We start from the raw sequence: 16,185 nt of genomic DNA on the forward strand, positions 1-16,185 counted from the left end.
GGGAGCCGAGAGCTCTGGAGTTGGGAGGGGGGCTCATCGCCCGAACTGGCGTGGCACAGCCTTCCCGCCCGGCCCAGAGCAAGCCCTAGAGAGGTGCCGTCGGGGAGGGGAAACGGGGCGTCAATGAAGGGACCACGTCTGGGTCACACAAGCAAAGTCCCAGGCCGTCGGTGCCGCATGGCGCCTACAGCGGGCAACTCCGCAGGACGTGCTTAGAGATCTGCTCAGAGGACCTCATCACAAAGAATAACAGCTAAGCGGGCAGGAGGGGCTTGGGGATGGATTTGTGATGTGGCACAGACTGTGGGGATGGGCTCACCGGCCCACACTAATCTCCAAACTCATCAAGTCGTGCGCATTAGACATGCACAGCCTGCTGTATGTCAATCATGCCCCATGAAGTGGCTTTTGAGAAAATGCCATTGCCCCAGAGGAAGGTGGCGCCTGAGCGTCAGTCACAGCGAGAGAACCGGGACACGGTGGCAGGTGCGGATGTTCTTGGAGACGGCAGAGACGCTTGCAAATGCCAGGCCTGATCAGCGCCCGCCCCACCCGCTCTCCCGCCCGGCGCACCCACTCCCCCAAGCAGCAGAGTCACCGGGCGGTGAGCTCACTCCCTACACGGGCCCTCTGCCCCACTGGGCCCCGGAGACAAAGTCCCATCAAGCCTGGTTCCTTCCACTGAGGAGGCGAGGCCACCAAGGAAAAGACAACTACGGCACGGGGAAGGGGGGCGGGGGGGGGAGCAGGCCTCAGCACAGCAGGACTGCATGCGCCACACTTCCCAGTTTACAAAGCGGTCCCCCACGCCCTCCTTTCATCCTCCTGGCCGCCAGGGGGTCAGTCTTTCCTTCCCCATTCTACCCCGAGCAACAGAGGCCGGTGAAGACACAGGCAGGGCCCAGAGCCCAGGAACTAAGCCGGGGGCCCTTCACACAGCACCAACCACGCGGGGTGTTCGCGGAGACACCCCCCTCCTCCGCCCCCGCTGCGAGGCAGCACCCACCTCATTGGCGGGAATGAGGACTGCGAGATCTGAGCGTGCCCCTGCTCTCAAGGAGCTTACAGTCACGCAGACCCTCCACCCTCCCCCATCAGACGGGAGCCCAGCAGCACCCCCAAACCCCACTCCTCGCAGGAGGCTTCCCAGAGCTCAGTCCGTGAACAGAACGCCCCAATCACGCCTCCCCCGAGCCCCGCTCCCCTCCCGCCGGCACAGCCCATCGAGTCCTGGCCGTTTGTTAGGATGTATATTTCTTAATGATCTGACCTTCTCCTTCCAGATGGTGCCGCCCGGCCTGCGCCTGGGAGCGTTAAAGGAGAATGGAGTTGCCGCTTCCCATCTGCCACTGCCATTGTCCCTGTCACAAACCCGGCGGCTGAGACCGAATTAGAAGCTGCTGCTGCTGCAAACAGAAGGCCCACCTGGGATAAGTGACATGAAGGACTGGCGCCGACGTCAAAGCTGTGGTTTCCAAGTGACGTTAAGTGGGGGCTTGTTAGCGCCCAGCTCTGCAGCACCCACGGAACCGAAGAGCGCCCGTGGGACGGCGGGAGCAGCTCAGGGCTGGGGGCCGTGCCCCTGCCGTGCCCCCACCTCCGAGCCCGCAGAACAGCGCCCCAGGCTGCGGGAGGCCGGCTCTCCTGGCCGATCCCGACTCGGCCTCACTCAGTGCCACGCGGAGCCGGACACTTAGCCCTCAGAGGCTGTTGCCTCATCTGGAAAATGGGAGAATCATTCCAACTGTCTGCAGCTGCTGTGAGCACTGGACAGAATGGCTCTAAGGCCTGGCACACCCCAGGCACTCCAGAAAGAGAGCCCGTTCTGGTCACTGTCCCTGAGGTTGAGAGTATTGTCTGTTACTACCCTTAAGGGCCCTGCCCACGGGGCTCCCCCACAGCACCACCGACTGCCTGGCAATCTCCTGCTCAGACCCAGCGCCATGCCTTCTGTCACTGCCCCGCGAACAGCCGACTGCCTTCCCTCCCTCCCTCCCTCTCACAGCTCCCGCCACAGACGTGGGGCTGGCAGGACGTCACCACGCGTCCTCTCCGAACACCCCTCCCCTGGGATCCAGGCGAGCGGCCATGGTCACCCAGCTGGGTAACACCCAAGTCATGCCCACGGCCACCTCGGCCCCCTCCTGGAGGGCAGACCCACTTCCAGTGAGGGCTCGGCCAGGTCCCGACCTCAGGTTGAGGGTTAAAGGACACGAGGGTCACAGCACTCCTGGCACACACCTGGGCCGTGCTCAGGCCTCCACAATGGACCCATCGCAAGGGGGAGCAGTGGTGTTACTGGGAGGGCAGAGGGCTGGAATACCAACCGCGTCAGAGGCAGCGAGGGAGGAGCCCCGGGCCGAGCCTGTGAGATAAGCCCCTGTGAGCTATGCCCCCGTAAGATATGCCCCTTGCAGTCAGGGTGAGAGGAAGATACGGGGGGAGAGGGGGGGAATTAAAGGAATAACATCCTTTGTGAATAAATTTTTTAAACATATTTTAATGGGCTCATGTTATTTTCCCCTCCCCACCAGGCACTGCAGATAAAAAAACAAACTGGCAAAATAAAACGCACAAATTATTCAGGCCCCGGGGGAACCCAGGCACTCAAATAAGATTTGAAATGACTCTCGTTCCAGTAAAACTTTTTGCTGCAGTGAAACTGCGCAGACCGGGCGGCTGAGCTGCTTCGCAGGCAGCGAGGCCTGCGCGGCTCCCGTCAGTCAGCTCCTCCCCGCCCACGCCAAGCCCCACTCAGCAAAGCAGCTGGGGTTCCAACAGAGTCACCTGCCTCTAGAGCAGGTGCACGAACAGGGCGTAGGCATCTGCCCAAGACGCAACTGCTGCACCGGCGGGGGCGTGGCCTGAGCGGGCGGCGGGGCCAGCTTAGCCTTTCCTTGGGCCTGAATTCCCACAGTCCTCTGCCAGGGCCAGGAACAGCCACTGCTTACAATCCTTCCTCCACCCTCCTGGTCACTAAGACACATCCAGCAGAGGCCTGTGCACATCAGCACCAGATCCTAGAAGGGACTGGGGAGCAGAAGCCTCTGATCCTGGCTCCCCCAAAGCCACAGCCTCCTCCCATACCCTCCGGACCTCCACGTGCCCTCTGCACAGCGCCAGAATGATTCGCTTAAATAGAACCCGGGCCAGGCCACTGTCCGGCTCTCAGTGCTACAACAAACAGCTCCCTGTCCAGTTCCATACACCTTGCCCTGGCTTTCTGAAAAACCTGCCCCCGCCTCCACCTGCCCAATCCCCCAGCTCTGGCTACCTCAGGACCTTTGCACATGCTATTTTCAAGCCTGGACCGTTTTTCCTGAAGCTTGGCTTCAGATGTCACCTCCTCAGATGCCCTCGGTGACAGCACTCCCAACCCCCAGGCTTGGTGCCAGCCAGGTCACCCAGCTCTGTACCCTCACAGCACAGCCCCTCCCTGATGGTTTGCTCCCCATGTAAAATCCGCCTGCCCCTCATAAATCGTGAGTTCCTTGAGGATAGGGATCTTTCTGTTTCTATCACTGCTCTTTTCCCCTCTGCCTAAAATTGCTGTAGAGACTCAACAGATCGTTGTTTAATTGACGAAAGCCATTGACGAAAGTCCTGGCCCCTTTCCGGAAATGTTGCAGAACCTATTGGAAATATATACTCATCTAGAAAAGATCACAGCAGAAACCAAGAAAGCAATCGCCGCGATTGGCTGGAATCAGCCAAAGAGACTTCCAGTACATCGCAAGGAATAATGGCTCTGATCGGCAAGGGCCGGGGCCATTGGTCAATTTACAAAAAACTCAAATAAAGTAATTATAACTTAATGAATGTGGTTTGGCGGTCAGAAACTCGCCACGTGGAGGAAGCGGGATGGACAGGAGCGGCTGCCCGGGCTGCCCCTCCTGCTGTGTGAGCTCGGGCAAGTCCCAGCACCGCCCGGGGCCTCCGGACCTCACCTGTGAAAAGGGACTCGAACAGCCCTGCCGTTTAGGGTCACTGCGGATGTGAAACGAAGGCAGTGAGGAAAGTGCTCACAGGAAGCGCTCTGTGAATACCGGTGCCCATTGTTAGCTGTATTTTAGCGGGGTGCACAGGAGAAAAGAATCCTAAAGAGGTCCTTGGTAGAAACTCCGTTTAGACTACCCTGCATCGTGTTTGCATAACAGCTTTGTTAAGATGTATTTCAGCTACCATAAAACCCACCCTTTGAAAGTGTACACTTCACTGGTTTCTAGTATATTAAGAGTTGGGCAACCATCACCCCAAAATTGAGAGTACCTTTATCACTCCCACGAAAACAACAACAACAAAAACCTTAGCAGTCCCTCTCCAATCCCCCTCCTCCCAGGTCCCTGGCAACCACTGATTTACCATGTCGATTGCCACTGTTTTATCGATGGGGAAACTGAGGCTTGGGGAGGGAGGGACTTGTTCAAGGTCACTGAGCAGCTTCACGACTCAGAACCCTTGATCCAGCTGCCCCATCTCCCCCCGCCCCCCAACTCAGGAGCCTCCTTCCCCCATGAGCCTGGACGCCCCCCACGCACACATACATACACACCCCAAACCTCCTCTCTCCCCCGCTGGCCCCTAAGGTGCTCTCTTTGGGGCTTTACTTACGGAGTCCAATCTTGGCCAGGTGCAACCTGTTGACCCAGGAGATCTTGCTCAGGGGGTTGGGGGTGATGAAGACCACCATGAAGCTGATGGGACGGCCGGACCTTCGGCGAGAAGGGCGAGGAGTGTGAGTGCTCCGAGCAAGGGCCTGGCTCCCCCTGGGGCCAGCGCCCAGCTCTTCCCTCAACCCCATGCCTGAGAGAAAAGTCTGCTCAGAGCAGCCAAGGGTGGCCAGGGAGGCCGGTGGCCTGCCCAGCAAAGCCTCGGCCCCCTGGGGGAGGGGTCCCTCCACCCACCATGGCCCCAGGAGCAAGGCACCTCCCCCAGAGGGCCAGGCCACACGGCAGCCCAGCCCCAGGTGCCTCGGCGTGGGCGCCTAGCAAAGCCAGAGGTGCCCGGCCCGCTGAAGGCTAAGAGGCGAGAGGCCCTGCCAGGGCTCCACCGGGTCAGCTTCCCGCGGACCTTTATCAGACACCTGCTCCGGGAGCCTCTGCCATGTTTCTTTCTGTATTTCTGGTGCCATATCCTCAGGGCAACAGGCCTTGGCAAAGGGCAGCTGCCTGGTAACTGTTTGCCAAATGGACACGTGAATGAATGAAGAGTGAATGAAGGGGGCCATGGCCAGGCCAGAGGCAGCGAAGGTCACTGTGGTCACCACACTGGCATCCCACCTTGGAGCATCAGGGGCCCCTCGGTGGTGGGCATGGCCACGGTGCATACACACCCCCCCCCATCACAGCAATACTAACAAGAGGAACAGCTCCAGTGCCCCCTCCGAGCGCCCCCTCCCAGTCCCCACTTCACCGCCGGCCCCTCCGCTCTCACTTGTCGGGTTTCCCGGGAAGCAGGAGCCGGAGGCGGCACTTGTTGGCCGAGTGGATCTCCTCCTCCTTCACCCGCATCAGCCTCTGCAGGGCCAGGCACCAGTCCTGAGCCACGGTCATGTTCAGGTTCTAGGGCGGAGGAGGCCAATGAAGTCCCCACACAGCCCACCAGCTCCCCAGAAGCCACACCAGATCCTCAGAACCCACCTGACACCCCTGTTTTGAGAGGGACACACCCTCCTAGCAGCTTCCTTCCCAGCCTAGGGCAACGCCAGGGGGGGGCTACAAGACTGACTGGCCGCCGTGCAGAAAACAACAACAAAAAAATACCAGGCAGCCAGGCCCCCCTCCACCTGAACCAGAGCTTCAACTTGAACCAGAGGCCACACACCAGACTTCTAGGTAAAGACCGGGGGCGTAGCCACTCCTGCTGGTTGGGGGAACTTGGAGCCACAGCCTCGTCAGGGGACTGGGCCAGGAGAAGAGCCCCCACTCTGCCTGCTGAGTCTGGGACTGCCCAGGGGGCGGAGCCGGAGCCCCGCAGGCCAGGCCGGCGCTGCGTACCTGGTAGGTGCCGTGCAGCGTGCTGATGAGGAGGGTGATCTGCTCCACCACGGCCAGGTCCTTCTGCAGGTCCTGCAGCTCCTGGAAGAGTCGCGGGGGACCGAAGTACACCTTACCTGGGCAGAGAGAGACCAAGTCAGCTCAGGAGGGGGAAGACGCCAATGGGAACCCAAGTGTCCACTCACTGCAGAAAAGAAGAGCTGTCGCCCTGGGGATGTGGCAGCAGAGAGACAGAAAGAAACATTACCAGGCTCTTGTCTACCGGGCAGCACAGGGCCAGCACAGGGCAAGTCCAGCACCTGTGAGGCAGGGCACACTCAATCTCTACAAAGGGTCACAGGCGTCAAAGGGTCAAAGGGACCTACTATGTGCCAGGTTCTATTCCAGGTGTGAGTGGGACAGGTGTGAACAAGACAGGGTCCCCACTTATGGAGTGTATGACCTGGGGGAAGGGGAAGACTGGGGACGCAGTAAGTTACAGCCACAGATGATGGGAGGTACTAAGGAGAATGCTATCAGAGCGATGAGACAGTGATGGGGGGGAGAGGGAAGGAGGCACAGATCTCTACTGATGACACAAATGGAGAGCCGGGGGCTTGGGAGATGGACAGCAAGAGATGGAGCAGGAGGGGCCCGCAGGACAGGATGGGGAAGACCTTCAATGCCATGCTAGGGAACTGGGGCTGTATTCTCTAGGCCGTGGCTTCTCGAGCTGAGACCCATGGAATCCCGCGAGGGGAGTTATTTTGGGTTGTCATTTAGATGATTATCTAAAAATCAGATGCACATCCTGAGTCACCTGGAGATGATGACTTCAAAGCCACATTCCGCTGCATGGAGTCCGGGCTCCCATGGGCCTTGGTACTGAGCAGGGCGAACTGAATGGTCACCATGGAGCAGGGAGAAGGTGGCCAGGGGAGGGAGTGATGGCTCATACCAAACCAAGGGCGGGATGGGCTCGGCAGGGACCCCGACAGGTACGCTGGCGGGAATGTGTGTCACCATAAGGCACCCTGTGTCGTGGGGGCAAAGAGCTCCAAAGAGCCTGCCCCGTAGGAGGCCACATCCATATTGTGAGCAATGTGGTGCCAGCAAAACAACATCCCCCATCCCATGGCATTAATGCTGTTCATTTGAATTTTATGGTTTTGTAGCTTCATTTTTATCCCATTTGTGATTTTTGTTTTGGTTTTATGGGTGTTCAAGGGGTCTGAGCATAAGGCGTCAATTATACCTAGTCTTATATTTGCACACATTTGAATAACAATATAATAAAAAATCATTCACGGCCAACTGGGGTTCAACGAGAATTTCTTTTTCCCCTTAAAGGGGGTCTGGCAGCATATGACTGTCATCTCAGGAACGAAGCACAGACAGACAGTGGTTGAAGGAGGTCCCAGAGTGAGGCGGGGGGTGGGGGGGGAGTAGAGCTGGGGCTGCAGGTGGCTCCCGAGCCCCTCCCAGGGGCTGCTGCACAGGCAGCCCTTCCGCCCCCCAGACCAGGGGGAAGAAACGCAGCATCCGGACGTGGGCGCAGCTGTCCGGCCAGCCCTCCAAGGGCGAGAGTAAATGATGCAATCACCCTGTTTCCAGAATCTGCAACAGCCCCATGAGGCAACCTCCAGGGTCAGGCGATGGACAGAGCCCAGAGCCTGAGCCGAGCCCGGCCGGTGAGGGGAGGGAGTGGAGCCAAGCGCCCTCTCAGCCGCGGAAGGTGCTTCCGGCTAAGTGCTCCTCTCTGCTGGCCCTGCGGTCAGCACCCTTCGTTCATTCAGCAAACAGCTGTTAACACCCCCTGGAACCAGCTCCGGGCAGGGCTACCGTCACACCAAGGGCAAACGGCCTTGAGAGCATGGGGAGGGTGGGGGGCGGGGGGCGGCACCTGGTCCAGGCCACAGGAATTTTAAAAGGCCCCCTGAGGAAGGACCAACTAAGCTCAGATGAGTAAAGGCAAGTAGACAAAACACGCCTGAGGGATGGTCAGGACAGGGGAAGGAGGACCCGGGCAGGGCCAGGAAGCCCTGACCTAGTTCCTGAGGGTGTAGGGGCAGGATTAGTGTCACCTGAGACCCTCCCTGACTGTCCAGAGGGGCAAACTGAGGCACAGGGAGGAGGTGACACCTGCCCGCATCACTCAGGGAGGCAGGCAATGCCCAGGCAAGGACTGGAAGTCAGCTTCCTGACTCCACGTCATTGCCTGTGCAGGCACGTGTGTGCACGCGTGTGTACGAGGGCACGTGGGGCTGGAGCGGGCAGGGCCGGGAGCACCTGTCCAGTGTGTGCAGGTGCGGCTGTGGGATGTCCGTGTGCTCACAGAGGTTGGGCTGTGGGTGTGGGTGTGTGAGGCTGTAAACCAGCAAGAGCTCTGGGCCCAGTGGCCCATGGGCCTGGGGGCCCCTGGATGGGCCCCGGAGCCTGAGCAGGTGCTCCCCGGGCGGCAGCGGGCGGTACTCACTCTGAGCCTGGCCCGAGGCAGAGGCCTTCTTGGCGCCGGCGTGCTGGATGAGCACGTTGTCCTTGTCGTAGGAGCCGCCCTCCTGGCCCACCTCCACCACCTGCACCTGGGGCAGTGCCGTGTTCCACTTCACCACGTACTTGGGCCCCAGGGGCACCAGGCTGCTGATCTCCAGCTGGCCCCTACGGGGACAGAGAGACGGAGGCCTAGAGAGCCAGCAGCACCCCAGCCCCGGGCCAGCCCAGATGCCCCTTCTCAGCACATCAGCTCAGCCAGGCACCTCACCGCCCAGCACAACACCTCAGGCCGAAACCAAGCCGGGCAGGGCAGGGAGCCGTCGCTGAGGCAAAAGCACCAGGCACCCAGTCCCCAGCCCCAGATCCAGAATCAGGTGCCCCCGAAGCCCCCAAGCCCCTACCTGTGGTTGGCAGGCCTGAGGAAAGAGACAAGAAGGAGGGAAAGATGGTTACTGTTACCGAGCGATTTCTACAGGGAATGAGACCGCTGAGGGCCGGCCAGGTGTGGGCAGGGGGACCACACGGAGGGCCTGCCGCCTGGGCCGGGCACTGGCCTCCGGTCACCTATTCCCACACAGCCCTGTGGGAAGCCTTCATTATTCTGGACGAGGACACTGATGCTCAGACAGGTCACAGGACTCACCCCAAATCACCCAGACTGATCCCCCCCCCCCAAAGTGGCCACTAGCATCCCCATCTCACTTTCACATCATGCTAGGTGGGCAGAGAGGGTGTTGGTCAGAATGGTACCTAAGACATCAATGGGACTTAAAAATTAGAGTGCGGGAGAGCGGGCGTGCGGGAGGCAGTCAGCCCAGCTGTAAGCTGGCTGCCGCTCTGCTCTGGGACACAGGCTCCCTTGCCCGAGTTCCCTACCCGTGGACTGGCACAAAGCAAGGGCTCAATAAATATCTGATGAGTTAATAGTGCCCAAGTCCCCAAACAACCCTGCTTGCTCCCCTTCTAGGCATGGAATCTGCAACCATGGACAACCCCCTACTCCGCACCATGACCCTGGCTAGGGTCACGGGCAGGTGCACAGCCGACCCTGGGTGTGACATCTAAGCCAGGCTCCGTGGGCATCCTGACCCCACGGGTGTTCCAGGCAGGGGCGGGAGAGTCAGGCTGGGATTCCACTACGGTGACTGCTTTCCCTCGGGGGTCTTGGCTATTGTGGCCACACTGTTGTGTCCGGGGTGTTTTTAAAGTGCATTCAACACTGGGAGCAGAGATTTTCTCCACAAGCGGAGAGGAGCCCGGCTGGGGAGGTCCAGCCGCAGTTCCTTTGGTAAAAGGTCATCATCCCTACCGCCTACAAGGCCAAGCAAGGGCTACAGGTGAGCGAACAGCTGCTGGGACAGCGAACAGCAGTAGAGGAGACACGTGTGCCCTGGGCAATGTGGGCCCAGAATGCGGGATCTTCACATTTTCAAGAAAAACAAATGTCTCCTCCATCTTTGGGTTGAATGGCTTATGTGAACGGAACAAAAGATTCCTGGAGGCCTAATGCAACCCATGGGCCACAAGTCTGCTGGCTCCGGTCTAGGTCTAAACAATCACCCTCACCCCGTCCAGGGCTCCAACCCCTCTGGGCACAGCCTGGCAGCCGGCTCTGGGCATTTCTACACCCTCTGATCCAGGAGCAGCGCCCCAGGCTCCTGCGGAAGAAGATGCTCTGGGCGGTGGGGGGACAGGCCCAGGCTCGTGTGAGAAACACTGAGGTCCAGCGGGAGGAAGAGCCATGGGAACTAGAGCAGCTGGACACAGGAAGGATCTCATGAATTTCAAAGTGGTCAGAACTCAGGAGGCTGTTCAGTGACCAGAACCAACCACACTGAGCAATGGACAGCCGTCTCCCAAAGGCCAGGGTCCCCTGTGACCTCTCCAGGTGCTTCCTGGCTCCGGGACCAGGAACAGAGCAGGCCAGGAGGGATGCGAGAGGAAGCCTTTGTATCAGAAACCTAAGCTGAGCTCCCCGGGACCCTGTCATAGAGGGGCCAGCGGAGGGACCCTGTCAAGGAGGGGATGGCCATGGGACCCCATTGCAGAGGGGCCAGCCGAGGAACCCTGTCATAGGGTGACCAGCCGAGGGACCCTGTCATAGGGTAGCCAGCCGAGGGACTCCGTCACAGAGGGGCCAAGGGACTCTGTCATAGGGTGGCCGGCCAAGGGACCCTGTCACAGAGGGGCCGAGGGACCCCATCACAGAGGGGCCGAGGGACCCTGTCATAGGGTGGCCAGCCGAGGGACCCCGTCACAGAGGGGCCGGCCAAGGGACCCTGTCACAGAGGGGCTGGCCGAGGGACCCCATCACAGAGGGGCCGGCCAAGGGACCCCGTCACAGAGGGGCCGGCCGAGGGACCCTGTCATAGGGTGACCAGCCAAGGGACCCTGTCATAGGGTAGCCAGCCGAGGGACCCCATCACAGAGGGGCCGGCCGAGGGACCCCATCACAGAGGGGCCGGCCGAGGGACTGGGACGGGACAGGAATAGGTCCCCAAGGGGGGCGATGGCCCGGCCGCTCACTTGAAGTTGATGTTGGCGCAGACCAGCATGTCGTTGAGCAGGAAGACCCTGCGCTCCTTGGACTTGATCAGCTGCCCGCGGTCACCGTACACGGTCTCCGTCAGCGTCTCACAGAGGAGCAGCTGCCTCTGGCCCGAGGTCAACAGCTGGTGGAGGGAGACAGAGCAAGGTCAACACCAACAAGCATGCAGGCGGTTACGCAGACATCACCGGGCCAAAGGCCCAGAACTCTCCGGCCAAAAGGACACCGAGGCTGGGAGAGGCAGAGAAGGCAGGGCCTCGCCCTCCACCTCCAGGTGACAGGAGGCGCTGGGGAGGGCCACAGGCTGGGTCCTCTGGCCACCCACCCTGCCCGGCAGCAGCCTCCCTCTCAGGTGAGCCAGCCATTGCAGCCGGTCCCTCTGGCAACCCCGCCCGCCCAGCACCACAGGGACCCCAGCTCCCGCTCCCCGAGCACCAGCTGGGAAGCCATCCGGGGCATCATTTCACCTGCCCACACCTCAGCTGTCAAGTGGGGCAACAAACTCCACCACTCAGGTCACCAAGGTAACACACAGCAGACGTGGCTACAAGATGGAAACGTGCCCCTCATTCAAGTTACTACGAATGACAAGACGGCGACAGCAGCGCATTAAAGCCAGCGCGGGCCCTTCTGCGCCCCGGCCCTGTGACAGTGCAGGGGGGACACCCCGAAGCTGACACTGCAACGTCGGCAGCTGCTCCCGCTGCTGCTGTCTGTGACCGAGCTCCCCGGGAAGAGGTGTGGCCTCACGCAGGGAGACCCCGGCCTGGAAGTCGGTCCGGTCCCTGCACCCTGACCTGTTGAACAGCCTCGGCCACTCTCACCCCTTGGAAGGGCTCCCAACGGGGCGGGGCAGGTCTGCTGGTCAACGAGGCGACCCTCTGAGGTGGCCAAGGACCTTCGAGCCCCAGGCCTCTCCGCAGCCTGGACACCCAGAACCCCCTCCAGCCCTGGGACCACCATCCCACCCGGGGCTCCCCTGGGAAAACATCTTTTTACTAATAGGAATATTTGGGGGTGGGAGGGGTTTAGCAAAATTCATTCCCCAAACCCATGACTCCAAGGGCAACAGTTATCCTCCCATCCTCCCCACCCTCACCAGGGAAAGGGCACAGCCCTCCCAAACCTCTCCTGGAAAGAATGCCTGTCGATCTCCAAAAAACCACGCGTCTCGTGTCAACAGAGAAGTGCAGACAGTACGAAACCCCACTGGGCGCCGGGCACGGTGCTCGGCACTAAGTATTCTGCTTCTCATTTCATTTGCTCAGCAGTCCTGGGGCCATGCCCATCCCCAGAGGAGGAAACGGAGATCCCAGAGGTGAGGAGACCTCCGAGACCCAGCTTGGATGGAGCCAGGCCACGGGCGCTGTCCCTCCAGCTCGTGGCTGGGCCATCAGAGTCAGGGGAGAACCCGCTGCTCCTAACACAAGAAAAAGATTCGAGGTCCCTCGGGTTCCCCCCCATTCCTGCTAAGGCCAACCACCTCCCACTACTTCTACCAGTAAGCTGACCCAGCTCAGGAGACAGGGCTGGGACCCTGAGGACAGCGGGCCCGTGGGAGACGGCCAAGTGTGCCGTGACCCAAAACCTGGAAGAGGAAAGTCCCCTGGGCCTCTGGCAACCACCCCCCTGCCCTTCGGCAGATTGAACAAGAAAAAGAAAACCCAGATATTGCACAACTGCCCCCCGGAGGGTCCCGAGCAGGCACATTATGAAATAGCCGGCACAGTTCCGTTTGGGGCCCACCCAGTTTCATTTCCACTTTCCCCTGGGTGATGGACCAGGGGAAAGCCACTGGCCTGGCTGAGATTGCCCAAGGGGGCCCTGGCAGGGGGAAGGCACGGGGGCAGCCGCCACCACACTCTTCACAGCATCCACACCTAGCAAGCACACCCCCTACATGACAGGCGGGGAAACAGACTCAGAGCCTGCAGTTCCTTGCCCAACACCAACAGGTTTTCCTGACCTCCAGCCAATGACCACCACTCCTTACTGCCCGGGTCCCCCTGGGGGACAGAGCAGAATAGAAGAGATGGCTCTTCCCAGAGTAACTGCTATGGCAAAGGGCTTCCTTTTCCCCATAATCTCTTCCCACGGCGGCTGCACAGGTGTGTGAGCAGAGGCAAGAAAAACCCTCCTGGTTACAGAAGAGGAGCTAAAGCAGAAGACAGAAGAAGATTCCCCAAAGTGCAAAGACCATTAAATACCAGCACGAGTGGCCACGGCTGGGCTGAATGAAGTCTTTTTCTCCAGAGACATTCCAAAATAGAAGGCTTGGGCGTTACTAGCTAAGGGTCTCCTGCCTAGAGGCAAGGAGTGGGCAGGGGATGACGCCCAGCCTTCATGCCCACCTTGACCAATCATGGATGGGGACGTCCCCCCAGGAGGAGGCTCTGTCTTCTACCCCATCTTTTTCCCCATCTCTTTCCTCCTGGAACAGGTGATGCAAACCCAGATGCCTATGGGGCCAGCAGGGAACCTCACTGGGAAGATGTGGGGAGGGGCTGAGTGGGAGGCCACGGCGCGGGTGACTGGTACCATGTAGGAAGTTCCTTGCCCAACACCTACAGGTTTCCCAGCTCTTCCGATCCTTCAGGAAAGCCCACAAGTCTGAATTTTATGGGATAGCTCTCCATTTTCAAATGTTGGCAACTAATTCCTTTTTAAAAAAATATATTTTATTGATTTTTTTACAGAGAGGAAGGGAGAGGGAGAGTTAGAAACATCGATGAGAGAGGAACATCGATCAGCTGCCTCCTGCACACCCCCTACTGGGTATGTGTCTGCAACCAAGGTACATGCCCTTGACCGGAACTGAACCTGGGACCCTTCAATCCGCAGGCCGACGCTCTATCCACTAAGCCAAACTGGTTAAGGCTCCATTTCTTTTTTTTTTAACTACTGTGTGGGCCCAAAAACATATGTGCAGCCTGAATTTGGCCTGAGGTGGGAGAGTCTCAAGATGTAGGACCCCTGCGGGTTGTCTCGTCCCAGCCTGGTTTCACAGGCTGTGGTAAAGATTTAAAAAAAAAAAAAAAAAAAGGCAATGTGGGTTAGAGAGCACTCTATACTGTAAGGCTGTGGTCCGCCTGGAAAGGGCTGTTTTTTCCTGACAACCCTTCCTGTACAAAACATTCCACCCATGTGGCTGAAATCTCACTGGCCTTAGTCACTGGCCTTAGTTCTGCTTTCGGCCCCACAGAGCCCGAAGGCTCCCAGTTTTCCCCAAAAAAAGATCTGAGCACCTCCGTATGACCCAGCACAAAGTCACTTCCCCAAAGAACGACCGACGTTCCCGCCAATGTGCCCTGGGGCGGGGTCGCCTCACCCTGACCATCTGGGCCGACTTCCGCCCTCCGGTAGGTGAAAGAAGGTGAAGCCCGGGGTGCAGATCTGGGTACGCAGGCAGCCGAGGTCACATGCCACTCGGACACAGAGGACTGACGTCTGCCAACAGGTGGCTCTCGGAGGTGACCTTTTTTGTACTGGCTTTGTACTTTTTATATGTTTTTATTGATTTCAGAGAGGGAGAGGGAGAGAGAGATAGAAACATCAATGATGAGAATCATCGATCAGCTACCTCCTGAATGGCCCCTCCTGGGGATGGAGCCCACAACCCGGGCATGTGCCCTGACCAGGAATCGAACCATGACCTCCTGACCCACACCAGTGGGGCTGGCTTTGTATTTTAAAAACAGGGTTCTCTACAGGCTTATTTGAAAGTTTTTCAAGATTTTTTTTAGGCGGGGGGGCACTAGAATATTCCTAAGTTGCAACCCCAAGACCTAGCATGGACTTTTCATCTTTCTTCTTCTTTAAAAAAATAACACTGATCATGACGATAGCCAACTTTGTATTAAGGACTCCGGGCCTGCTGTTTTGCCGACTCCCTCATTTGCTTCTGGGGGTCAGACACCTTTGAATTCTTTCGGTGGGAGCAAGTGAGGTTCAGAGAGGTTGTGTGATTCCCCTGAGGCCACACAGTGAACACCAGTAGCAAAATCAGGATTCAAACCCTGAACTCTGACTCCAGAGCCCACTTGCTCAAGCACAGCATTAGGTTATCATTTCCCATATCTTTATCGGCAATTACATGAATGAACAAAATGAGCTTTTATCCTAAAGTCACACAAACAGGAATGAATGTGGAGGGCCCAGTGAGACTAATCCTCTCTCTAGGTAAGGTCTGTGGGCACGGAGAGAAGCAAGGAAGCCCCTCCCTCAGAGAACACTGCCACCTGGTGGTGGCCACGCGGCAGGAGGCAGAGAGGTGATCGAGGCTGCAGAACAGGTGAGGGCATGCAAGCAGGTGGGGAGCCCCCCGACACTCACCTTGTTGAGGCTGCTGCGGTCGCTGACGCTCTTGGTCAGCTGCTGGATCTCGGCCACCTGGTCAGCGAGCCGCTTCTGCTCATTGAGCTTCTCGGCCAGCGTCTCCAGCTCCGTGAGGGCCAGCTGCAGTGAGAGTCTGTCCGGGTGGCCTCTGGGGGTATTCTTCAGCATGTCCTGCCAGGGCCGAGAGAGCCAGGGCTGAGGACCCCACCCTAGCAGACCCTCCCCTGGCTGGGGTCAAAGCCTCAGCCTCCACACCCCTACGGAGACCATGGAGACGGGGTCCGAAAGGCTCAGCTTGCCGCCAGGACAGGTGGGACTTGGCATAGAGCCGTGGTCGGCAAACTCGTTAGTCAACAGAGCCAAATAGCAACAGGACAACGATGGAAATTTCTTTTGAGAGCCACATTTTTTAAACTTAAACTTCTTCTAACGCCACTTCTTCAAAATAGACTCGCCCAGGCCGTGGTATTTTGTGGAAGAGCCACACTCAAGGGGCCAAAGAGCCGCATGTGGCTCGCGAGCCGCAGTTTGCCGACCACGGGCATAGAGCATGGTCTCAAGAAACAGCGAATGAATGAAAAAATAGTAAGCACGTGGACCCATCCCTGATGCACCGATGCTGACAGCCACTCCCGCAGCTGGCAGCTCTGAGGACAGAAAGGAGGACGCTGCCGGGCCCTCGGCTGGCAGCCTCCTTCCCAGCTGGGCCCAGGCTCACCCCTGACAGGGATGTCCCAAGGTCTCAGGCCCTGGGCATGGGGTGGGGCAGGAACACGAGGGGAGGGGGCCTATTGCTTCCTGTGAAGCCTGAAGTGGCCCAGGTCAGCTCATTCC

The 16,185-nt window shown here is 58.9% G+C and overlaps 1 protein-coding gene across 13 annotated transcripts in view; it reads right to left on the reverse strand.

Moving 5' to 3' along the window:
- The window catches only part of ARHGEF10L (Rho guanine nucleotide exchange factor 10 like), a 137,961-nt gene that overhangs the window by 38,356 nt on the left and 83,420 nt on the right, over positions 1–16,185 (reverse strand). For all 13 annotated transcript variants that reach the window (XR_013813741.1, XR_013813742.1, XR_013813743.1 and 10 more), the window contains 6 exons: positions 15,349–15,522; positions 10,995–11,140; positions 8,452–8,633; positions 5,997–6,112; positions 5,434–5,561; positions 4,612–4,712 (listed from right to left, as the gene is read on the reverse strand). Coding sequence is in view for 10 of the 13 variants with exons in the window: in XM_079776223.1 (XP_079632349.1) it covers positions 4,612–4,712; positions 5,434–5,561; positions 5,997–6,112; positions 8,452–8,633; positions 10,995–11,140; positions 15,349–15,522 (847 nt within the window). In the remaining 3 variants the exon portion in view is untranslated. The remainder of the gene's footprint in view (positions 1–4,611; positions 4,713–5,433; positions 5,562–5,996; positions 6,113–8,451; positions 8,634–10,994; positions 11,141–15,348; positions 15,523–16,185) is intronic.

The sequence above is a fragment of the Cnephaeus nilssonii genome, assembly GCF_951640355.1.
Source record: "Cnephaeus nilssonii genome assembly, chromosome: 7".
Taxonomy (NCBI): Eukaryota; Metazoa; Chordata; class Mammalia; order Chiroptera; family Vespertilionidae; genus Cnephaeus; species Cnephaeus nilssonii.